The sequence below is a fragment of the Rhopilema esculentum genome, chromosome 21, assembly GCF_057945365.1.
Source record: "Rhopilema esculentum isolate cy_ngs chromosome 21, ASM5794536v1, whole genome shotgun sequence".
Taxonomy (NCBI): Eukaryota; Metazoa; Cnidaria; class Scyphozoa; order Rhizostomeae; family Rhizostomatidae; genus Rhopilema; species Rhopilema esculentum.
This window is the reverse complement of record NC_142835.1, coordinates 7,124,297-7,150,617: the sequence shown is the minus strand read 5'-3', so window position 1 is coordinate 7,150,617 and position 26,321 is coordinate 7,124,297. Positions and strand designations below refer to the sequence as shown.

At 35.7% G+C, this 26,321-nt stretch overlaps 3 protein-coding genes across 3 annotated transcripts; 2 read left to right on the top strand and 1 right to left on the bottom strand.

Annotated features, from left to right (window-relative positions):
• Positions 1 to 475: 475 nt before the first annotated feature.
• On the top strand, positions 476 to 3,032 carry LOC148957668 (microfibril-associated glycoprotein 4-like). Its single transcript, XM_089114833.1, has 2 exons — positions 476 to 785; positions 2,256 to 3,032. The coding sequence occupies exons 1-2, from the start codon at positions 476 to 478 to the stop codon at positions 2,891 to 2,893; spliced, it is 948 nt and encodes a 315-aa protein (XP_088970959.1). The 3' UTR covers positions 2,894 to 3,032.
• A 7,171-nt stretch (positions 3,033 to 10,203) lies between these two features.
• On the top strand, positions 10,204 to 14,913 carry LOC135684157 (uncharacterized). Its single transcript, XM_065199580.2, has 3 exons — positions 10,204 to 11,927; positions 12,414 to 12,551; positions 13,784 to 14,913. The coding sequence occupies exons 1-3, from the start codon at positions 10,515 to 10,517 to the stop codon at positions 13,985 to 13,987; spliced, it is 1,755 nt and encodes a 584-aa protein (XP_065055652.2). The 5' UTR covers positions 10,204 to 10,514; the 3' UTR covers positions 13,988 to 14,913.
• A 5,434-nt stretch (positions 14,914 to 20,347) lies between these two features.
• Positions 20,348 to 26,028, bottom strand: LOC148957667 (mitochondrial import receptor subunit TOM40 homolog). The gene is made up of 4 exons (XM_089114978.1): positions 25,788 to 26,028; positions 23,929 to 24,089; positions 22,757 to 22,858; positions 20,348 to 21,698 (listed from the first exon to the last, which is right to left on the bottom strand). The coding sequence occupies exons 1-4, from the start codon at positions 25,984 to 25,986 to the stop codon at positions 21,150 to 21,152; spliced, it is 1,011 nt and encodes a 336-aa protein (XP_088971104.1). The 5' UTR covers positions 25,987 to 26,028; the 3' UTR covers positions 20,348 to 21,149.
• Between the last annotated feature and the right edge of the window lie 293 nt (positions 26,029 to 26,321).

Here is a 26,321-nt window from a genome sequence, read left to right as displayed (position 1 = left end):
GAAACTTCCCAAAACATAGAGAAGAACGAACTACCATAAAAGATTCCCAGGGACTGGTAGCGACAATGAGCATAAATCAACATGAATGGAAACGATCTTCTGAATACTTCTAAAAATATGACTTTTTCAAGAGCAATTTATCCAAGAATTCTTTCCTAAAGCCACATCTGATTTACTGCTTGTTTTTGGTTAAATACCTGGTCAAGAAGCTCAGTAATCCAAACTGAGATTATTGATTATTCAGGTATCCAGACTGCTGTGCAATTCAAGCAGGAATAGGTTTTACGCAAGAAGAACTTGTGACCTGGGTAGACGAATTGTGGACACCAGCATAGATATGGTACAGAGGAGAGGAAAATCGAATACATCTCAATCTAATTGTGCTGTGTATTAGTAACTGACGAAAACAACAACAACAACGCATTAAATTTCTGATGACTGAGAGAGACGGAAAGTAAAACTACAGTGCGAAACTATGGGGAAGTACATTTTGTACATTTTGTGTCTTCAAATTTGCAAAATTTCTGCAGAAATCAATAATTCAGGCAGCTTTGCAACATTTGGTAGCTTCTTCCAACAAGACAAACGAGAAGAAGAAATCAACCTGGACAAGGAGACAGCATTCATCAAACCTGATTTCTTTTCCTGTGATCGGGGAGCGACCTGTTATCACGTTATGAAAAGACAGTCTACAGAAGAGTACCAAATCAACACCAAAGATTCTTCTTTGAAAGATAAAGAAAGTTACAATGTTGTATGGAAAAGAACACCAAAGAAGCCTGCATGTGAGCATTTTTATGTTTTCGAGACAATTTGTTTGTTTACTTATAGATGTAGGTTTTAGAGAAAATTAGGAGTTAATGTCTTATTAAGAATTTTTTGACTTTTTTGACATTTTTTCCACGATATAATGTTTGCCAATAGTTTGTTTTCTTTACTGTCAATTTTTTCGAATTTCAAACTTGTCTCCCTCTTTTTTCAAACAATATCTTTGAAAATGAATCTGACAGATTCAATGTTGTCCAAATAGCTCCTGTCGCATAATTAAGAGATAAATCTTTCCGATCAATCCATGGTCAGTATTGCTAGCGGAGTAAGGATAGCGGAGTAAGGTGATAGGAAACTGTTGATCTTCCAAATGCGCGCTTAAGGTATCTAAAACATTTGGAAGGGCTTGTTTGAAAAAGAGTATTGAAGCAACGAATCAAGATATGTGCAACAAGACGGTCTTTTGTGCTAGATCTAATGTGCTCACGTCTCATTTGTTCGGTAAGCTCGATTAAGCTCCAATCTTTCTCAAGAGTTGCAATATAATCGATTTAGCTTTCTAAAATTTTGTTCTAATCTTTGCTGTGCTTCTGAACAGCTAGACTATTAATTTATTCTACTTTCTTATACCGTAATGCCTCGAACAAGCGCCCCCCTCAAATAAGAGCCCCCCTCGAACAAGCGCCCACCCTAGAGGTAAAGTTATTGAATAAGCGCCCCCTCCGAATAAGGGCCCGTTCTCAAATAAGCGCCCATCCTTCAACCTTCAGAAATGGGGGCTTATTCGAATTTCCAACGAAAACAAAATTGGAAAGCAATTCATCACGAAAGATTAATGAAGAACACAATTTGCACCCAAATCTGCTCTTTAAATAAGCGCCCCCTCCATTGAGTAACTCTCTCGAATAAGCGCCCACCCTGGAGCCTCACAAATTAAATAAGCGCCCGGGCGCTTATTTGAGGCATTACAGTATAAGCATTTCTTCTTTATCTACTGTTTTGTTCTGGAGCTCTTTGGCTTCTTATACCCTGGCTTAAAAATTGCGTTATTCATCTAAGTATCTTTAAATCATATATTTCATTATTCAAATAAGTTTTTGGTAGCGCAAAATTTGAGGATGGCACAAAATACCGGAAACATTGCCTACTGAAGTACTTTTCGTTCGACGTTCTTCAGAGTATAAACATCGGATAATTATCGAAAGTAAGCTAAAAGCTTGTATTCAGGTATAGATCGAAAGTAACGTGACAGCAAAAACGAGTTTGATTGGTTATTTTGTTTTCACCAATCAGCGACCGCTAACCTCTCTCCTGGTTGAAGAGAAGAACTTACTTTCGCTTACTTTCGGTCTTTCAAAAATTAATTACTTCTTCAATATCCCTTTTCTTAAATCTTTGTATTTGATGAAATATAAGGATCAATTAATCGAAGCTGAAAATGCAAAACTTTTTACTGGATCACTTACACGTTTCTTTTTGTTATCCAGTTAGTTGCAAGGATTTGTATGACCGAGGGATACGAAGAAACGGAGTATATGATATCAACACACCAAACAAGAAGGTCTTAAAGGTTTACTGCGATATGAAAACAGATTGTGGAGGTTGGACTGTAATACAGCGCCGTGTTGATCCATCAACTGATTTCAACCGCAATTGGTCTGATTACAAACTTGGTTTTGGATCTGTGGAAAAGAATTTGTGGATTGGCCTCGAGAATATGCACTCTCTTGCCAGACCTGATGCAAGCACCACTCTTCGCATTGAGTTAAAACATATACATAAAAGAGACCAGTTACTTTTTGCAAAATACGGCAGCTTCAAGATTGGCAGTGAAACAGATGGTTTCCGTTTGAATGTTGCTCAATATTCAGGAACAGCTGGGGATGCTCTCTCTGGAATGCACAATGGTAGGAAATTCGCAACATTCGATCGTAACGACGAGACTCGTTTCGATTGTCCACGTCGTGGTTTTGGTGGTTGGTGGTATGGCATTTGTCATATAGGCTATCTTAACGGACGATATCCAAGCAGTCTGTATGAGGCATATGCAACTATGTCATGGAGACCCATTGACGACCGCTATGGTACCATATATTTCTCTGAAATGAAGGTGAGACGCAATTGAACCACAAACATTGTTAGGACTGCAATAAATTTGATGCCATCTTTTAGCACTACTGCACGATTGACTTTTGCACATGATTTAGGTAATGGCTTATCCATGTTAGCAAGATCTTGATAGTATTATATAGAAAAGGTTTAAATAGTTTATTCAAAAGCTTTTAATCTCGTTTTACCGCAATTGCACGTATTGACATGTTGAAGTCCATGTATATCGAGAGAGTAAATTGCTGTATCAAAATCAAGAGTAAATATAGCAAAGCTTTAGAAAGCTATCTGGGGTGAAAAAGATATTAGTCTCGAGCTTGTAAAGCTTTACTATGATGATATGATAATTATCAACTTCTTTACGTTGATGACATAATTTGAATCTCATGGTTTCCAGCATGAATTTCTATATTCAAGAAGCCACTAATAGCTTTAAAATGCTTGATTTGATAACTTGGGCCCCGTTCACACGGGAACGCAATCGTTCCGTTCCATTTTTGTTCCAGTTTCTGGAACGAAAAGGTATACTGTTCACACGGTAACGGAACGATTGCGTATCGATTTTTGTTTATGTTCAGACGGGAACGCAATCGTTCCGTTCTGCAATTTGCGCGCCAAAATAAGCGAATGATTTTTAACGCGCATGTCCATAATGGAGATAGATTTCATCATTTCGATTTATCTCTGAGCTATCTCTGAATTTTTTAAACAATTTGAATAAATGGAGAATACAAAGGCGCCCCAAAATAAGCAAGCTCGTGGGAAGATTGAAGCCAACCCTAAAAGCAAGGAATTTCGATGTTTGCAGAATGGTGTTGAATCTTTTAAATGGACTAACGACGAGATTCAGCCAATGGTGTTTTTGAAATCCTCCATTTTCTTCGCTGAGTTTATTATTGTCACCTTTTCCTTCCCTCAACAACAACACAGACGCATGCGCCAAGGGCAAAACTCTTATCGTTCCATTTTCTGGACCAGTTCTGCGCGTTCACACGGGAACGGAACGGAACGATTGCGTGCCGTTCCACTTTTCGTATCACTTATTTTATCGTTCCACTTTTTGGAACGGAACTATGTCGTTTGAAGCGTTTCCGTGTGAACACAACCCCTGAGCGTTCCGCTTTTCGGAACGGAAAAGAACGGAACGGAACGATTGCGTTCCCGTGTGAACGGGGCCTTAATGGTGTCATTTTTAGAAGAAACCTTTTTGCTCACTTGGGTATCTACTTCTTTTAACTGTTGCCATTTTAATTATACACAAAGTGGCATTTAGCCGTCCTTCCTAAGCACATGGAAAGTCAGAAATACTTTTCTTTCCACTACATGAAGATTGCATGAAGAACTTCAATCTTGGTGGTACAAGAACTTCAATCTTGCCCCGTTTTGGAAACTGTTCCATACTTCATAGCATGAAATTATTGAGCGCAGATTAGCACTTATCACGATACTTCAAAAATATGAGTACAATTTTTGTGTCGATTGTGCCTGCATTGTAAATTTCATGTTCGTTTTCTCATTAGGACTCCATTGTTAACAATCTCTATAGGCAAGCGGCACTGATTGGGCAACCTCAACGGTCATGTGCTCGCGTTTCTAATTGGCCTATTTCGATCCACAACTGGGTATATATATTTCCTAGCGTAGGGTTTTTGATCTATGTTCTGACGTTTAATACTCTGAAGAGTGTCAGACGAATTTAGTAGACTCAAGTGTTTACTTTTTTCAAAGTCACTTTAAAGTTTTGTACAACCAAAAGATTGAAAGTATTAAATACGCTCCATCCAAGTCAATAATTGATCGATGCTGTACACTATTTAAATCAAGGATTCTGTGCAATTAAACCTTGCACAATAACAGCAAAACAAAAGTTCTATTTGTTACTCCAAGAAACTCTAATAACAGTTCAAAATAGTAATTCTAGTCTAACACCTCTAGCAATAATGTCAAACGAACCTAGTACATGTAATATTCTGAAACTGAGCCAAGAAAAATCAAGAATTCAACCTGCTATTTCTGCTCTTGCATGTATCACCTTTTCATTTGTCTAGGTTAGAATTTTGGCTACAAATTTAGTTACCTGCAAACTTATTCACGCTAAAACATCATTGAGAAAACTTAAATTAAAATCGATAATTTAGCCTGTACCAAAATTCATAATTTCAAACAAGTTGTTCATTAAACAATTTGCAAACATTAAACTTCTCGACATGCACCATTCATAGGGTTTCAGATGGAAGAAGAACTTAAAGGGAAGTCGGGTGAGGGCTTTGACAGTTGCTTTCTACTTTAAGGGAAGAAACTTTCGAGGGAAGAAACTTAGGTGTTTTTAGCCTTTTTGGCCTAAAATTGCGAGTGTTTGATACGCAAAACTACCTGAAATACTAAAATTGCAAAATTTTGTTTTTGTGAAATACCCAAAAAATTTTGCTGTTTATCCTCTTTGAAACTTTAATTACGGATGATTGTTTTGGAAAAACTTGAATATTGTATTAATTGCTTTGCTGGTATCACGTGGAATTAAAAATAGAAGGAAGCGTCAGTTGAATAGAATTTTTTTGCGCAAAATTCATGATTTTCACTAAAACGCGAAAGTTTGTTTTTGCGAAAGATCTTATGTGCTCCTTTCGCAAAAATTGATTCAAAAATTTAGGCGCTTTTCTCAGTTCGAGAAGCTGTCTTCTTACAAAACATTCTTCACTTAAAGTAATATGACTCTTGGAAGGTCATTATTTGCTAAAAATATAACAATGGTGACTCCAGACAACTACCCAAAAACAACAGCTCCTTGATCTCTATTACATTCAGTTTCAAATTATTTTGCTAGGAAGTAGGACAGTCTTGACTTTGTGCAAAATTTGAAATAGATATTCTATATACAGTAATTATTCAGTTATCTAACCCACCGTTTATCCGGACTTCGATTATCCAGTCCGTAAAAAATTTGAAAAAATCTAAGGAAACTTTCAGCATTTTTGATGATATGTCGGGAGCGTTTTTCTTGCTTTCTTTTTGAAATATTTTATGAGTATTTTCAGAGTATTGGGTGCATTAGATTGTAATGTGTGCATAGAAACAAACTGTCATAACGTTCGTCTTTTTTAGAAATGTTGGTTTGTGCCGTTATTCGTATAATTTCAATTATCCGGAATTTCGGATTATCCGCGCGAATCTTGAACTCCCGTGTCCCGAGAAGACCGGTAACTGAATAAGCATTGTAGTAGAAGTTGGTCATAGTTGAGCCCTGTGGAAGGCGCGCAGACTTCATTTTCCAACGTGGTTGTTAAGCCAGCACGCATGCTAGGGACCTTGGCTTTGACTGTAATATTTCAGTTGATGAATATTATCCTCTTCAACTGTTGCATAAAAGGTCCGTTATTATTTTTCTTTACATGTCTGTGGGCCCGGGTGGCGATCGCCACTTTGCCACCCGAATCAGACCGTACCTGTGTACAACGTTTTCCTACACACTTTTTAAATATAAGAATAAAGAATTAAGACTATTAGAATATAAAGTCTCAAATCGCCTTGATTTAAGAATAATTGAAGAATAATGCAAGGCTCAAGCTTCTTCAAACGCAAATCAAATGCGAGTTTCACGATATACTGTATGTTTGGAAATAGACGTAACCTCCCTTGGAGTCATAGACGCTTTAATGGACTTAGTTACACCTTATGTTGCTTAAGGAAAATTTAAGAACAATCTTAGGCTCAAAATCAAAACAAATTTAAGGATATTGAGGCTCAGCAAAATTGGTATTCTTTTGGCTTTCACCCAAGTTTTTACAAAAGATCTTAATAAGGAACGAGTGGTCTAGGTTTTAAAATGTTTTTAAGGACAAAGCAAACTAGACAGCTTTTAGGTACTGAGAAAATTTTATAGAGTTTTGATAGAATATAGTTATTGTTACTGTTATGTTCTTATTTTTAATATTGTAGTGTTATAAGCTTTTTGTGTCTACGGGTGGTTGCTGCATGCACAATCACGATTTATCATCACTGCACAAATTGGTTATCACTGCGCGTTGAAATAAACAAGGAGACCTGGTACACAGAGTACACGAGATTGCCAAATGAGGAGACCTTAAATTTCTTCACTTGGGCAATCTCATGTACTCTGTTGGCAAACTTGACTGTTGCAGTGCTCGCTCGTAAATCCACACTAGAACCTTGAAAACGTAACCCAAGCAAAATTATTAGGGTATTAGTGACATTGCACACAATGCTGCTCACAGTAAACCTATTTATAAATGGTTAAAACCTATTTAGAAACCTATTCATAAACGTTTTTAAAGCTATTTAACTTTCAAAAAATTTATATGTTTGAGATGAGACGTCTAAGCTGACGCTGCACATCAAATGTTATTTTTGTTACAACTACGATCATAATACAAGACAATCTTCACTCACATAATATATTTTTCTCTTCCAACAGTCTCCACAAACTAAAAAAATCTTACTTTTGCTGGCATTAAACTAAGAAACTATGTTTCAGCGGAACTGTAACTGATAAAAAAAGAAAAATTATTTTTCATTTATAAAAGTGGCATTTGTAAAACTATATTTATAAAACTATGAAACTCTTGTGTCAGCGGAACTGTAAATGATAAATAGCAAACCTTGGACAAAACTTTTGAACAGATACATATCGGTATTACCTTTCTATTTTACTTTCAAATATCATTGCGTTACTTCTGTGTCAGTTTTGTCCACCTTGTTATTTCATTTGTACAGATTCTTATTTATACTTAGTGATTTTCTACTGTTGGATATTCAAACTAAATCTAAGTCGATTGCAAAATCTAAAACACAGGCACCGCGCACCGGTCTAAAAGTGGGTGGGCCGAAAAGGGAGTGATCAAAAACCTTTGAGGCCACGCCCTTAGAGCGCCGGAAAACGTCCCTTTTAGAAAAGACCTGCTTCTTTCAACTTACTTTTTATAAGCAGTCCGATTCAGAGAAGCTATCAATTACTGTAGAAATAGATATAACAATATAATACACCAAAAAGTAAACAAAAAGGGTTCCCAGTCAAGAAGAACTGCTACTTCTGAGGTTCCAAAGTTTCGTTAGAGTAAACTTTCCAAAAATTCTCTTACCTATTATTGCAAAAAAGTAGAGGGGGCTATAGACCCTGCTAGCCCAACGGCTGCACGATGCCTGTAAACACTCCAATAGGATACATGGCTGGACAGCTTGTTATGAGGCTTCCTCATGTATTCTTCAGCCTACAAGCTTTAAGTTATATTGTTATAGATCATTTTTCTTACAATAGTTTCCAAATAAAACATGTCATTTCTATACTTCAATATATTTTTATTAGCTTGTTAATGTTTCAAATGTGCCACATATAAATTTACAAACGCGTGCTGGCCAGGGCCGTAAATCTGTCATGTCAATTGGGGGAGTCAGCAGAGCGAATGAATATAAAGTGTGCAGTGGGTCATGGCACCACCAAGCAATTTATGGTAAGTGTTGTGGAAACAGTTTGAGGGGAAAACGACTTAGAAAACAAAAATCAAGATAATTGAATTTACTTAGAATATTCAGCTGTATAAAAGGTACTTACAACTCTTAGGACGTGACTTTCATAAAATTTGATGGATATACGTAGGAGGACCGACCATGGTTCGGTCCGACGCGAAAGAAATTTTTTGAAATCATACCATCTAGAGAGGCTAAAAAAGCATCTCCCAGACCAAGTTTAACAAAATTCTATACCGCTGAGGATAGAAAATTCGACGTTTCTCAGAAGAACACAGATTATTTTTTTTTGGGAGAAATTGGGTAGGTGAAGAGTCATGCTAAAACTCTATTGACAGACGTTGGGAGAGGAAAAATAGGGGATCTTTGACTCAGAGTGCACATTTTCGGTAGTTGCTTTTTTCGAAATTTTCGCAACATAGAATCTCAATACTGACATTATTCGCTTTTTCAAAACGTGTGCTTTCTATTCAAGAGAAAGCTTTATTCCTGAGGCAATATTGGATAAAAAAATAAGGATATATCAAAACCTATTCGGGCTCAAAAAGAAAATTTCTCAATAACATTGAGGCTGGGCAAAATTCATAGTATTCTAATAATAAAGAGTGTAGTCATTGCCTCTCTCTTTATTAAATGCAAAGGTATTTCTTTATTGGCGTAGTACTTTGGCGCAATTCACTTTTAATTCTTGCCCTGTTTGTCTCTTGCCTTTTTTTCTAGATACAGTGAGAAAAAAACTCAGAATTTCTTTTTTTGTGTCTATGCTATTTTCATGTCACTAAATGTGCAGTTAAATTAAGAAGCTATTATGGAGATCTTGGTTCCATAATTCAACTAATAGAGATCCATAAATGAGGAACTTTAAGAATTAGATTTTCAGTTAGATATTTATAAAAAGGCTTTTAATGAACATTTGTGTAATTTGGATTTGTCGAGATTTATGGTGACTTAAACGATTCTTTTCTGACATATTTATTTAGATTTATTCAAGGGTGGACCGGTGTATAAGATATTTGGGGCGATTTGCCCTTTGAGCACAGTCATCAAAAATAGACATTTCGCACTTGACACCATGACATAGTGGCTGAGGTTTGTTGCAATAACATAGAAAAACTTAGTTTAGTTCTAGCCCAGCTACCATGGATTCCTTGCTTTAAAAGAAAATCACGATAATTTCTGAAAAAGAATCATTTGCTCCAGATTTGGGGGGTCCAGTCCCTTCCGTCCCCCCTTGGATTTACGGCCCTGGTGCTGGCTAAACGATGGGCAAACTCTTTATATTCTGCCAAAATATTTCAATTTAAAATTGAAATTTTGTAAAAGGTGTTCTAAATAGATTAGGTTTTGATTGGTAGTGGATCCTTCAAAGAATATTTGTAAACTGTACTGATTTTCGTCATGTAGCAAGATTACCGAGATACTGGGGGGGGGGGCGTTAGCCCAAATTTTACACTTATTTATCAGGGTTGCCCCCCCCCCCCAAAAGAAAAAGAAGTTGTATCTCGGTCTTTGTTATGTAATGTTCATATTAATACATGTGTTAAATGGGAAAAATACAACATTTTCTGGTTTAATTACCGTTTTACACACAAATTTATGGTTAAATACGAAATATTATGGCAAATGCAGTAGGACATCACAGATTTGATATTGTTCACAAAACTGTTAACAAAGTTTATAAATCCTGCCCAGGCCAACCTCGAACCAAAAATATTGAGATTAAATTTTCAAGACAAGAAAATTCAAAGTGAGTTTTCTTAGAAAAGTGAAAAAATTGTTAGGTGTTTAGGTGCGTGCTTTTGTTTTACAACAATGAGTTTATTCCCATTTGTTGTCTCCTTGACAATGCTACTTGAGAGTCAACAAAAGCAAACAAAATGGCCGGTCATTGAACTTGTACGCGATTTTCTTCTTCCACGAGGTGTTTTCAGGATCATTTGTGTTAGTGTAGATTATTTCTTAACAATTAGAGCTGCTTATCTTTAAGTTCTGGGAATATTCAAAGAAAGGGACCTTGTCTTATTTATTTTCTTACAAAGGATCCCAAATTGTCTTAGCAGATTGAAGCCAGGATGGCCTAAATTTTGAATGTTTTTGGTGAGTGTTCCAGATGCCAGCATAAATAACGAATCATTTACAGTTTTCATCTTTTGAATATGAGCGATAATATTGCTGTTCATTCTGATAAGCATTTTGAGTATCTTATGGAGGATTCGGAAAATGAAACACTTGGGTTGGGAAATATTCAACGTGATGTCGGCAGACCTGTGTCATCGTCAACGGACACTAAATCACAAAAGTTTGACATGTTAACTTTAGGAGAAGGCAAGAGTGCTGATATCGAGAGTCATTATGAAGTGGATGAAAACACAGATATAAAGTTTGTAAATAAAGAGAGAAGTAGCATGTTGGAAACAGCTGTCGATGAAGATAATATTCATGTTGATAGAGATGACGAAGTTGATAGACTAGAAGAGTTGAAAAGACATTATAAGAAGTTAGAGGAAGACTTTGGAAATATGGAAAGAACAGGAGTCGCTGATTCATTAGAAATGCCAGATTTCGGACACGAACTGGAAGGCAATGAGCCCCCTTTTCATTTTGATCAAGATGGTTATTTATCACATGCTGGTGAAAGTCACTTTCAGAAGCAAGAAAATGTTCAAGATAATCATAATGATTTGGGTAATCAAAGGAAAAGACAAGTTGATCTTGGTGAAGATACAGCCAGAAAAGATTTTAACCCAAAACCAGGTTTCAAATATAAAGAGCCTGTTCCAAAATTTATTGCTAAAAATAGGATAAAGGTTGGTAAAAAAAGTCAAGGTTCTTATTGTCAGAAGTTCTTGTCAGAAAAAAGAGGGTCAAATGAGATAGAAAACAGAGCAGGTGACAATACTTCTTGTCTACCTTTGCAAAGTAACAGAAGTGACATTTTACCAATTGAAAATTATGAATTGAAACAGAAAAGGGATATTGGATTAATTATGCAGCCAGAAGTAAGGGATAAACATTTTGTTGAATATGAAAATGATTTTGTTCCAAAGGAGAGAAACACTCATGTCATGATGCCACAAAATCTGACAGACACAAACAGGTTTGGAGAAGATATTCAGATTTCCAGGCTTGACAATATGATTAAAGAGGAAGAATTAAACTTGAAAAATAACATTTTAGATTCTTCTTTGCCGCATATTGTGGATGATTATAACTCAGAAATGCAATATTCATCAGGTTATTTACAAGCTGGATCTTACCCAATCCAAAACAAATGTAGCGTAACAGAAAATGTAGAACCAATGTTGCACCAGTGGACAAACCATCTATCTATTCAAAAAGAAGAAGATACCAGGAACTCAAGTTATGCAAAAAGACATTATCTTAATATTGACAAGCAAAACACATCACCAAATGATGGCCAGACAAGTTATGCTGCCCAGCATCTTGGCAAAAAGAAGGAAGTTTCATATAAAAAATACAGCTTAAAAGATTATAAAGCATTGAATAAAGAAATAAAGCTTCAAAGATCCTTAGGACCTGACAAAGCATCAGAAGAATATTTAGAGAAGGTAAGGTTGCTCAGCAAAATATCAATTGAGCTTTTGTTCTGAACTATGTATCAAACTTTATAGTAACCAATGGATAGAAGAGAACTGCCAAATGGGTAACTTGTTATATACATTACTTATGAATTTCATAATTAATTACAGGTTACATCGTGTTGTGTGACTTGACACTCCCAAATGGGGTTGAGGCTGGGGGTCAGTCTGGAAAGAAAATATTACCAAATGGAGACTTGAATGAAGATAATTTGTAACTTGAGCCTCAGCTGATTTTACTGAGAATTTTGCCAATTCGAAAACAAATTGTGGTAAACCCCTTGCTATCATTCAGTGTGTAGATTATTGGGAGGTCAGGGGTTTTAAGGGGTTAAAGCTATTATGGCTATATACATTATACTATTTTGGCAGATAAAGCAGTGCCCATATTAAGCACTGTGAGGTGACATATTATTAATGAAAATTCAAAGTAAAACAACTTAATCAAATTTATAGAAATCAAGAGCAGATAAGCTGAAAGATTATGCATCAGCTGTTTCATCATATAACAAACAGCGGCTGGTGGTGAAGAAAGCCAAGTCAGCCCCTATGCCAACAATCAAAGATCGCCAGTTGGAGTCAAAAAGAACAGCTGTAAGATTTTCTTTTTGTAGAATAGTAGAGCAGAGAAATTAGAGCAATTTTGGTTCAGTTGAGTTCAGTTCATTTTGAAAATTCTTCTTCTACATACATACAGAAGCCACAAAAAACTATCAAAAGTATATATTAAGTATTAAACGAAGACTAGTTGCAGGGAATGGAACAAAATATAAGTATACGAAAATACTATATAAAGACATTTGAAATTTGTATGGAAGAGGAATTTTCTTAGAGGTGCAAGGATTTGGGTTCAAGTGAATAAATATCAAATACATATTATGTTTCAAGATGAATACCCTTACTCAAAAGTGCTTCTTGCAACCGTTCTATATTAACTAAAATTGCTTTGTTAAAAAACAAATTCTATTCAAATAAGATCAAAATGTAAAGAAAGCAGCTCTTACATAAAGAAGGTATCTAGTCTGTTTATTTTCTCCAAAAAAATTTTTAAAAAAATTAAAATCTCTAGCTACTTCCAGTTGTCTATGAGCAGAAAAAATATCTATCTGTAAATGCTATGCTCACATTTGTGTATTTATGTGCATGGTACTTAAATTTTATTTTATTTTTCTTTTCAAATTATCTGAACCTAAGTCAATTCTGAACAGTGCCAGGAATAATTTTTTTTTAAAAGTTGCTACCAAAGTGACCTATGGCAAACAGTTTCTTAACACCTAATATGTGACATCTTTCTTGGGCAAGGGGATATTATTGTGTGACATCTTTATTGTATTTAAAATATTCACTGAATGGTCAATAAAGTTCTCAAGTGCTGACATCACAAAATTTTGTTTTTGGAAATTTTGAATTTTGATAACTTAACCTGAAGGAGCATTGTGAAATACCTCTAGATTTGCGAAATCATTCAAAGGTGTTACAAATTGTCAGAATTGTGGACAGATGAGAACAGGCCCTTGCCTCATCAAACCTAGCCTGTAGTTAGGTCTCTATACATAACTTTATAAACAGAGCCAAAATAACAGCACCAGTTAACAATTTTCAAATCTTCTATTGGCTCACCTGGTTTTTGACTCAATGGCCTGCTTTTGCATATTTGGAAGTATTTCAAATTTACTTCTATGTTATGTGGTCAAAATTCAAAAGTTTTAAAAATAGTTTTTTTGTGACATCACACTTGAGAACTCTATAGCTCCAACCGAATTTAATAATTGTTTTTTTGGGAAATTGATTTCATTAATCTCATTAAATTTTGACTTTGTTTGAAGGCACTGGAATATGCAAGAAGCATTAAAATTGGGAAAGGAACCAGAAGACTTTCAAATGGACAAGACCAAGTACGATCTTCATCTGAAAAGAGTGACAGGGTTTCAGCATTAGAGATCATGAAGCAAAGACATGAAACTGAGAAACTAGCTATTGAGAAAATGAGGCAAAACCTTGCTAATATAATCAAGGAAGTAAAGTCATAGATGACTTTTCCCAGTATCTTTTGTTCATAGTATATAAATATTACCATAAATAAATCATTATATACAGTTCAAATCTGTTATAAGTTGAATTCTGAGTTTAGTCAGTAATAGTGTCATAAGCTTGAGTTTCTATTCATGATATGACAGACTTGAACTTTTGTGCACAGGAACAGATTCTTTGGCTTTACAAAAACAGATTGGGTTGACTATATGGTCACTTCTTATGCCATTTAATGGGCTGTTTATCTAAAAAGCACAATTTTTAGCTATGATAAGTTTGCTCTGTAGCTTGGCTGGCTTGCTGTGCCAATTGAATTCAATGAGCAAGGTTCTGTCAAGACTTTCAGCCCAGTTCTAGCAACCAGCCCCTTCTAGACTAAACGGATTTGTCTGCAAACTAGTGAAAGAAAGACTTGTAATTTATCCCCACTGCACTGATCCATACTCATTTCATTTTGGTGTTCAGATTTACAGAATCCTTTGATGTCACCAAGGATTTACTTGTGTGGATCTATTCATTCACAGATCCAGTGTTATTTAGTAAACAAAATTTGAGAACATATTCCTACCACTACCAACTTGACTAAATTCAGGATCTGCTTATTCAGCTCAAATTCCAATTGTAATTACAAGTTATGCTTCGGCATATATTTCATTGTCATTAAGAAAAACTTTCAATTTTGATTATACATATATGCACTTATCTTGTTTAGATTTCGGATAGTAAAAATTTTTTCAAGCATAAACAGTTCAAAATTCTTATGGCCAAAGTTTTTAAAAGACTTGCACACAGCATTGCTTTGGTTAAGCCATATTTACTCAGTCAATTTAAGGTTTCATTTCAAATAAAACTGTACTTCTGTCTTTCTTTTATAATTCTACATATGTCATGTGAGGTATATAGTTACAACAACAAACAAAATGTAGTATTTGTTTTTGTCAAAGGAGTAAGCTGCAGTTGTCTCGATCTGAATACAATGACTTGGCTTTTTGAGAGCTTGAGAAGAATATATTTCAAGTGTCCCAAACTGCCAGAAAAATAAGTATTATGAAATAAACATACTGATAAACTGAATAGAAATTAGACATGTCACTTTTCCACTGAAGACCTAATTATGTATACTGAATACAGAATTTGCTGTTGATTCAATGAAAATGTTTCACGTCACAGGTATGAGACTGTACTGGTAACAACATGATTCTGCATGTCATCTTCAAAATTTTGCGGTACGAGAAACATATTGTCACATCCCATCTATTCGCATTTCATCAAATCTCTAGGATCTTATCCAAGACTCAGATTTTTGGTATTGGTCTGTGGGATCTGCACACCTTTGGAGGAAATCCTTCTATTTTCTTAGTAAATCCGTATACATTCATCCTTTCATTTTGGTGGAAATCTTGTACGCCAAGAGTGATTTGCCTTCGAGTTAAGTTGCATTTTGATTAATTGATAAATCTTTTTGAAAGTATGGTTTCCCAAAAATGGTTTCCCATAAAACACAAAACTTCGTTCAATCATCATGCCGACGATCTGTGGTAACTCCACGCCGGACATATTCAGGCCTAACTACATGGAATGCACCCTGGGTTCGATGTTGATGTTTAAATTATATTGAATTCTGATTTGACTGGATTTTATAAATGCATTGGATGGCTGTACCAAATTATGATATTTGGCATATTTCTGAAGCAAAACTTTTAATAAGGGTGCATCAACACAGTTATCAATGTTTGGTAAAGCTAAGGCAATGAATGGTGCCAGAATCAGTCCTTGGGGCACTTTACAGTGTTTTTTCCGGTAATCTCCGTTTGAAAATACTATTATTGTGAGCCTCTGATGTCTATAGAGATACATGTTACCTCAGAATGTTTCTTCCTGAGTGACTCTTGAACAAAATAACCTCGGACGGCCTTCGTTTGTCAGCTATCAAGAACCATATTGTCATCAACATATATCAACACAGGGCCGTAAATCTGTCATGTGAATTGGGGGGGGGGGGGGGGTCAGCAGAGCGAATGAATATAAAGTATGCAGTGGGTCATGGCGCCACAAGGGATTTATGGTATGTGTTATGGAAACAGTTGAGGGGCAAATTACTTTAAAAACAAAAGTCAATATTTTTGGATTTCTTAAGACTTTCTGCTCTATAGAAGGTATTTACAGATATTCCTTAGTACATTGACTTGTGTGTATGATTGGATGGATAACATTTTTCAGAGACGGCCCCAAGAAATTGAACCTTGGGAGCTAAGAATCAAGTTTACTCTCGTAGGAGGACCCACCATGGTTGGGTCCGACGAGGAAGAAAATTTTTGAAATTTTACCTTCTAGAAAGGCTAAAAAAGCATCCCCCAGACTAAATTTAATAAAATACTAGAATCGCTCAGGATAGAAAGTTTGGCGTTTCTCAGAAGAACACAGATCATTGTTTATTGGGTGAAATTTTGGAGGGGAAGAGTCATGCTTAAACCTTAGAGACAGACTTTGGGGAAATATGGGACACTGTTGTATTGATTGGTAGAAATTTACTTTCTGAACAGAAATGTGCGTCTTCCTTATTTTGACTGATCTCAGTAGGCCATGTTTACGCATCAAAAATGAATACATTTTAATGTTACAAAAAGTGATTTACTAAATAAAAGTAAATAATAGACAAACAATAGAAATGTACGTAATTAAGTTAGTAAATAGGTCAAATAAAATGACAGATTGCTCTCTTTTTATTTCATACTCTGTTTTCAAAAATAAAACGGTAGAAAACGGTAGAAAACGGTAAGTTTTTATATTGTAAAAATTATAAAAACCACTCTGCTTACCAAAATAACCTTAGTGGCTGAGGTTTGTTGCAATAACACAGAGAACGTAGTTTGGTTCTAACCCGGCTACCAGGGATTCTTTCTTCCAAGAAAAATGTTGGTAATTTCTCCAAAAAAATCGTTTTGCTCCAGATTTTTTGGGGGGTCCAGTCCCCCCAGTCCCCCCGGGATTTACGGCCCTGTATCAACATCAGTAGCACACGAGTACCGCCCATTTCAGAAACGTGTTTTATTGTTGCTGCTGCTGTTTTAAATTTTGTTTCTTTGTTTTTATTGGGGGTTGGGCTCTCGATTAGTTTTACCAATTTAGGGAGCTCCTCCTTAATAAGTCGATTTTAAATTTCCAAAGTAGTGTATTCTCCTTAATATTGTACGGTTTCTTGTAAATTAGTAGTTGTACAATAATTATGTAGAAATGTATTTAGGGTTGATTGATAAATGAATGAATGAATAATGAATGAATGTAAAAAGGATAGATCTATTGGATTGTCGCCAAGGATTGACAACAATAGGAGCGAAAGGAATTGTTCTATGGAAACAAAGGATTTTTAAAATTTATGGAAAGGTACGAGACCTCCTAATAACCATAGTAGCTGTCAGCCAGTTTCAACCCTCTTTTTCCTTGTACAAAAACCTTCGATTAAAAAGTGGGAATGTCCTTGCGATCACTTTCTAAAACTCTTCAAACTATAAAAGAGGTCGCTCCTTATCCCCGTCTATCAAATTTTGGACTTGACTATAATCCCCCCTTATTTCATACCCTAATTCATTCCCGACCTCAGAGCATGGATCAAAACGCGACGGACTTTTGAAGCATTGTTAACTTGCAAACGGGATGTAATGTGGAAAGCATATAGGTGAATTGCAGATGCTTCTAACATGCGACACATCTTCAAGTCAAAGCAGCCCAAAGTGCGATGCACGTGGAACAATATCCCTTTATCCCTACTTGGATCCGACAACATTTCTTCATATTCCACACTCTAAAAATGGTTAAAGTATCCTACCTTTCTGGCCTTCGATATGCCTGTATTAACACTTCTCAAACAGTAACTTCACTCAGTGATGCAACTGCCTGGTGCGAACTAGCATGATTTGACATATCTCCGCCAGAACAGTGCTTGATCCAGAGGTAACCTTGCCAATAACTTGAGCACCACGGTATAACAGCTAGACAGATTTCATTAAAAAAAACAAGGCTACTTACCACTATTTCTGTGCAATAAACTCTCGCTTCTTTCCTGATACAGGTCAAGACAGCATCTCATTTCGCACAGCAAACGAAATGAAACTAAGGATGCACATCCAAGTTGTGTTCACGTTTCTTCGTCCCGAGGGTCAGGCGGATTGAATGCATTGTTTTTCAATCAAAATATCCTCCTTTGAGAATAACTTGCGTCTTACAAAAGAATTGAAAATCTTTTTCAATTAATTACTTGAAAACGTAGAAACGTATCTATTCGATTATAAGCCGCGGCTCGTAATTATTTTTTGGCACGTTCTGCTTCGGTTTATAATCAAGGACGATTTACATTAATTTATCCAGATACTACCCAGCTCTCCTGCTACCTTGAAGATTTATATACATCATTACATGTAACTTTTACTTTTGATGTTTGAATAGTTTTTTTGCATGTATCTACCTATTATATTGTTACTGTAGTTAACTTGTAACATCATGCATCGGGACATTTAGCTCAATAGCTCACTTTCGAGATTTTTAAAGTGCCCCAAGCAATTAGTGACTGTATTATATGATTTATATTAACTTCAGTATTTCTGTATTAGTAGTTAATGGATTCTTTGGTTATTAATTTGTGTTAATTTTTAGGTGTTCCTTTTATTTACCAAATGGACAAACGTAGAAAGAAAACAGAAGGCCCACTGTGAGGCCAAGCATATGTTGAAAAGAAAACAGAACGCCCCCTTTGGAAACTGAAATTTATAAGCCACAGACGTAAAAAACGAACTGAGCAAAAATTTGAATCTTTTTGAAGAACCCAATAGCATTTTCTTGCTTACCCTCTGAAGTACACTTTGGCCTGAAGTCTACAAAAATATTCAAAGAGAGGCAGTGATGAATGAAAAATACTAAATTAAGCATGAAAAGAACAGTACAACACCAGATTAACCAGACTTGGTTACATGCTCACAAAATGCACCTTAAAGGACAAGTGACACACTTTTCACCCTATCTTTTCTTTTCATTAACTTATAGATCATCGTTTAGAAGTAAGTTTTTCCTGGTTTAGAACAAAAAATTCTAATCAGGGGGCGCAGGAGGCGCGATTTTGCTTTTTATCACGTGACCCTATGACGTACATTGTGATAACTCGGAATTTTCCTGTCATTATTAGAGAGTCTGCAAAACACGACGCGACAGGTCCAGACGAACTAAATTCGTTTAGAAGCGTGTTGTAAACATTAATATTGCACTGTATACCAGTAGCAGCAACAACAGATTATCACAATCTACGTCACGGTGTCACGTGATTCATTTCCCGCCATAATTTGAAAAGGGTTTTTAAGTAGGAAAATGAAATCAGAAAGGAAAAATATTTCAACAACACTCTCATACAGCATTTTACTTTAAGTTAAAAGAAAAAAAAAATTTGGCGCCAAAAGCGTGTCACTTGTCCTTTAATCAAAGATAAACCAATTGGCAGATCTAGATCAATCGATTTCACTTTCTTAAAGGGCCACTCCAGCCCAAAATTTTTATTTCCGAATATGATGAAATCAGACCTCCTGAAAACGAATCTGTTATTTTTTTTCATATCTTTAGCCGTTTTGTAGTTATTAGCGTTTGTAAATTGGTCATTGAGTTGAATTGTTTTTCAACCGTGTTATCGGAGATCTTCGGATTGACGTCACAGGCATTTTCGGCCTCGGTAAGTTCGCGGCAAGTATCATCGGCTGTCCAAAGGGTCAACGAGAACCTAGCGAAATGGTAAACAGGGCCTAGCAGCGGCATGTTTATTAGAAGGCCAGGCTTTTATCTGGAATCGATATAAAGCGAGAAGTATCGCTCATCAGTCTTGATATTCTGATCGAATATGGAAGTTTTTTATCGCACGAATCTTTCTGACAGAGAAGTCAAATTGGCAAAGTAGGCCAGCGAGACAGAGACATGAGGATGTTGACAGACTTTCATGGAATGTTGCTTTTGATGCAGTCTGTTTTGGCAGGACAGTTTTCTGATTTTTAAATGAAGATTCGCGCTTCTTCATCAGCTCTACAACAATAGCGCCGAATGTTGAAACAATGGTCCCTTCTTACGTCACAAGGTACTTTTGTCGTATTTTTACGGCGATTCTCAACTTTGAGCGTCTATATCTGGAAAACGAGTTAAGCTTTTCAAAAAAAAAATTCACGATGGCTTCTTTTTCTCGACTAACTACCAATTTATGCAAAAATCTCAGAAAAATTTTTTGGGCTGGAGTGGCTCTTTAATTTTCGCCGGAGCATTTGTGGAGCAAGTAAAGATCTGACAACATAGCATTTAAGAACAAAATTTAGATAATAACGCAGAAGATACGCTTTTCTGTAAACAATTTTGGCACATCTGATGAGTAAGAATATAACATTCATTCAAAAATTTATATCTGCTTAGTAAAGTTGTTTACTCTAAGCGTGATTCAAAACATACGCTATATCAATATCTCTTAAACACTCAAAGCATGTGTCTGTTCTAAGGTGGGTCGTACATAGTTCTAAGGTGGGTCAAAACTAGCAGTCAAGAATTTTCATCTTTACAAAGTCTTTACAAGGAAAATGATTTTTGGGGTAACGCATATAGGCGTCTGAGAGCTAGATTTCAAAAGAAATTAGAAACTTCTAATTTTATATCGTTCTTTGGTAACTACCACCCCCCATAAAACCCTAAACTTTTTCAAACTTTCTTCGACACACTTGCAAACCTCCCCTGACGTCGTGGTGGACCAAAAAACTTATGTTTTCGCTGTTGCTTGTGTTTAGATAGACTGACGGTACATGTTGTGCTTAGAAGGCCTTCTAAAGAACTAAGGAGAGAGAGGGAAGCCTTCAAATGTCAATTTGTAAGGCTTGTACAACACTCTTATTCCATTCCACGGTACTATTTGAAAGGAAGGAGTTACATGTATATAAATACCGATATGCCATTGAAAATTATAAGAAATAAGATGAAATGGGTGCGGATCTCATCCACATGCTAACTAACATCACTCGTGACATTGTTTATTGAAGTTCACATCTTAGGACTATACAGTTATATTTAAAAATAACGCATTTGCAAAGATATTTTGAACATTGATGAAGAAATTCTGCACTACTGCTAATATCTATATGGAAAGAAAGATTTCTATCCAATCAATAATCCGAAACCAAATCTACTTGTATTTTTTTGATGATTAATCATACCGCTTAACACAAAGGTAAATGGAAGAGGAGGCAACTTTTTCTCGAAAAAGCCAGCCACAGTCCAGTTGGTATCAACCAGTCCACGAAAAGTAAAGTTAGCCTTAGGAAGGTCCACTTGATAGCCTAAACTAACGCAACCCTCTTGAGCTCTAGAATTGTATTCATACTCTACTCCCACCTGCACGTTTTCGTTGCCTTTGTGGTAATAACTAGTGTGCCATCCTGACTGGCCTAATGTGCCACCAGCGACCCAATTATCTGCAGTGTAACGACCTGATAAAGATAGAGCAGCTGCTTCTTGTCCAGCTCCGTAGTGGTAAAGAAGTTCAGCCCCAATATCAAGACGAGGCATTAACTTCTGCAAATAATGTGCAATAACAATACCAGATTCGTTGATAACATCAATGTTGCCTAGAGTTAAGGTGCTGGTGAAATCTTTTCCTCTGTATTCAGAATCAGCTTGTATCATTGAAAACTGTGACTTTTGCGTCTGAAAAATGATTACAAATAATCAGAACCATGCTTAACACTGCATCCTTATACCATTATGAAGACAGAGAAAGAAATAATGCTCCCTTAACAGGTTAAAGTATAAAATCCATGAAACTTGCCAGTTTTGGGTTAAAAAATTGTTCTACCAAAGGATTTGGGTGGCATTCTAACAACTGAACTGTCGTCTTTTAAAATAAACATCTCTGAATAACTAATTCAAAAACACACAACCAGCCCATTCATATTCAGTCCCTCGCTGCAGCTATTGTCTTTTGTGTGGGCCTTGTTTGTCAACAGCCCAGCAGAGCCCTGGATTTATGCTAGTATTAAAGAGATTTACAAGTTCAATGTGACAAACATGGGACTTTGACAACAGGACAGAAATACATGGGCAATCAAATCAGCTGAACTAAGTTTAAAAATAGTCTGCCTCCTTTAACTCAAGAAATCATTTACATAGTCTATGCAGGCAGATATCATTCCCTCCAGGAGATTTATACTGGTTATTATGTTGGTGATAATGGTGACCTAAATGACCTTGCTGTTGTGCTATAAACAGGACTGTAGTGTGTAAAAACCCAGAACTGGTGTTTTCTATCAGTCAGGGAACGAGAAAAAAAATTACAATGTAAGAAAATCCCACATGCACAGCTCTCAGAAGCCCTCAGAAACTGTCCTAAAGGGTCTAACCTTACATTTTCAGTTTAACCTTACAATAACTGAAATATTTATAATTATTATTATTATAACTAAATGACAAAAAGGTGTTCAAATTGAAAGTTGCTTACTTTTCAGGGCAGATATAGGCTCAGCATTTTGGAAGTCCAGGATCACAATGGGCAAGGACCTGCTTGAGTACCCAATAGATAAATTCTGTTCTAAACAGCTCAATTTATTGGTGCTGTATGCATTCAAATTTATAATGATTATAATTTTCCTATGTTTAAATTAATATTCAATTAATAACTAAAATATTTTAAATATATATATATGTAATTTGATACTCTAATGGCAAATTGCAACTGGCAAAAAACAAACAATTGCAAAATTGCTTACCTGAACAACTAACTTGCTTTTTAAATTTGGCAAAAACTGGTGAATAATTTGTGCACTTAGACTCCCAGAATTGTCAATGTCACCTAGTATGACTGGATATGCCTAAAAGTTAAATGAATGTTGAATTATTACAAGTCAAATCATCAAATTCAAAAAATATACATAATAGGTAATCATAGGCATTAAACAAATTTTCTTCAATAACTGTTCCAATATACTTATGCAAGAAAAAGGTAGTAACAATTTTAAGATAAAAGAAGATCAGGCCTTGTGGGCAGATAGAGACAAATGGTGGGAACAAGGAGCTCTTTGTGTGGTGGAAAAGTTGTCACAAGAGCACTGCAGATCACGAGTTAGTGTATAGTTTCATTAAAAATTGATATCATTTCCATGGTTTATAGTTCCTACCATTTGTCACCTTACCACTTTTTGCAATGCATATATACATCTATGCTATATATCTAATTTATAGAAATTCCAACCTGGTGAAAATATGTTCTGATGACAAAACTGCTAAATTTAAGTCTACCTGCTTAGTCTAAGGTCTGATTTTTAAAATGGTCAAAACTTTAGTATATAGTCTTAAAATGTTTGCATTTTCAAAGCCATGAAAACTTCGTACTTTAAGCATTTCAGAAAAATAAAATGTTACATTAGTTAATTACAGTCAACAAATAAAGTTGTTATCAATCATAGAAGAAACAACACAAAATGACTTTTTATGACATTTGTTGCTTTAGTGTGGTAAAACAAAAGTGTCATGAAATATCTTTTAAGAATTATTTAATTGAGATATCAAGAAGAAAACCATACTAGCCTAAAATTTCAAATCAGTTCAATATGTGATAAATTTTAAAGATTTTAAAAGGGTTACCTAAAAGTCATTAATTCTAAAACCAACAAGACCAATTTAAAACAATTTGACATAGAAGGAGCTGCTGTGCTCATTTGTCAGTATCTAGACCAATTTTAGATTCAATAAATTCAACTTTTTCACAAGAAGGGATACTTCCTAATAACATTAGGTATTGATTCAGAGTCTGTAACCCTGTTAAAAGGTTTAGAGTGAAAATACTTAAGCTGAAAAAAGCAGCATACTGATTAAGCAGAATTCTGTGAAATTCCATCTTAAACGTGTTTGTGGAATACATTCATTATATACCAAAACCTACCTCTGCTGGACTTATCTGTTTAGTTCCAACATAAGTTGCACCAAAATGGTATGAGCTTGGCATTGTAGCACTGAGATTAAGGGTGTGGCTGATCTGAAAATGATTGCTCAGTCCTTTATTGACAACAAGCTTGAAGCCTTCATATGGTGTTGGCATCAAATCTAGGTGCAAGAATTTCTTATTTAATATATTTGACAGCAAATTCAAGACAATGTTTCATAAATTTGCAAGGCTTCTTTACACGCTTCAAATTCCCTTCATTTCTATCAACAACAAGGGGATATTGTCATGGATAATATTCAAATCTTTACACTCAAGTTCAAAATTCTTAAACGACAAATTACTTTCTTGCATCGGCCAATACAGGTCTGGGAATTTGGAAGAAACGCTTGTTTGGTTATGGCAGTTATGATATTAAAAATAAATTTCAATGATTTTTTTGCTTCATGTGCCTCTTTTCTCTATATCATATTTGGGCCAATCATGCAGAAATCTTTAAACTTCTGATCAACCTCAAAGTCACTTAAGCACCCACAGGCTTAAAAAAGACTTCAAGTACAGAACAGTGGACAAATCTGGAGAGATTAGTGAAATTGGCATTATGAAAACATGCTGAAACCAATGATCAATGGCTTATATTTTTTCTAAATTTCCACAGTAGCATCATATTTCATCATTCCTGGGCCTTTAAGCATCTTTTTGCAATTCTAAAATGACAGCAATGTCTGCTGTTTCCATAACCAATTCCTGGCCTGTGATTTGAATAATGACACTAGTTTTACAAGGAAAAGAAAAAGATGTTGGCTTGATTGGCAAGAAGAGTGACAAAGTCTTGTCCATCATCCCATCTGCATCTGGGTCTTCTAGTTCAAACATTTTGTCAGCATAAATGTAAAATTCTTAACAGAGCCAACACCTTATCAGGATTGCTGATTAAGTAAAAACCTTCGAAATGACCATAGGACCAATCTACAGTGGAATCCTGTATTGTGAAACCTGGACACGAGTAAAACTAATTTTCTGGTATGATAAAAAATGTCTGGCCCCTTGAATTCTGCTAGTTAAAATTCTTGAACAATGGTACTTATCTTCATAATTTGATCTCCTTAGATGTTATTACGCTTAATTCTGTACAAATTTCCGAGGTATAAAAAATCCCATATATAACAAATTTTCTTCAGTATGAACCTAATTGTAGGTTCCTTCATCTTAATGCAAACTTTTCTAAAAATGTTCATCGCTATTTTGGTCTACTAATTCCTGGTGTATATTTATCACTATTTCTTGGAGGAATCATTATTGTCATGGCAAAACATACATTGGCAAACATGCACTTTTTATGATGCTAAAGTTTGAAACCATTATAGAAACCTTGCTGCATCTAGCCTGGATGGTTTTTGCATTTTTCACTAGTAAATTTTATGCTACGGTTTATTTAAGTCTGAATAACAGGCCATGGACTGCTATTGCTATGTTTGCTTAGTATTCTTCTAGTAAATGGCAGAATTCATCTTACAGCTGAGCTACTTGGATGCTAATTATATTCCAAGTATACGAATAAACTGTGTAGCGCATTTTCCGCCTACACCTGAAAATATTCCACCCAATTTGTCGCACAATATTTTCGTTTCAGAGCCTCTGGCACACCCCAGATCTCGTCGAAAAGTGCCAAACATTCTAGTTTGGGCTGTAATCAGCATTTATTGTTCAATTTTAAGAATGCGTTTTAGTGGCCGAAATTTTTGCAGAATTTATCTAAGAAATTTTTGCGAAATCTATTTCATTTACAATAATGTTTTGGCTCTATTATTAAACGATGTAAGGGTGTTCCTTATTAGGCCTTTTATATTATATTTTACCTCTGCACTTCTTGTGAATGTCCTCATAACTTCCAGGGTTTTTCCTGACCTCTTCAACAGGAGTGTCAGCCTTGCTTTCCACTGGTGGTGAAGGAGCAGTCATAGGTGGTGCTGGCGGCATGTTGGTAACAGATTGGCCACCCGAGGGTGGTTTAGGCGACGGCTGAGTAGCACTTGCAGCAGAGTTCGCATTCCCCATCTTGAACAAGGAGGACCGCGACTGCACGACTCTACCTCGTGTTCGGTTGATGCTCCTTCACAATTACCAACAGTAGGCACTGACGGTCATCCCATAGAAATACCGTAGAAGCTCTATAAAGCCCTGGGGGCTTTTTGGTCTTTTTTCAGTTCTAGAGGGGTGGCTTAAAAGAGAGGGGGGCATAATATAGAAAGGGGGCTCATTAAAAATTTGAAGCAAAAAAGTTTTAAAAATGTCCTTGGCCATTTTTTGTTATGAAAATGTCATACAAATGTTCTCAAAAAACTTTGCTAGCAGCTTCGAAAGTTTGTGGGGCAATTTGAAGATGCGTATCA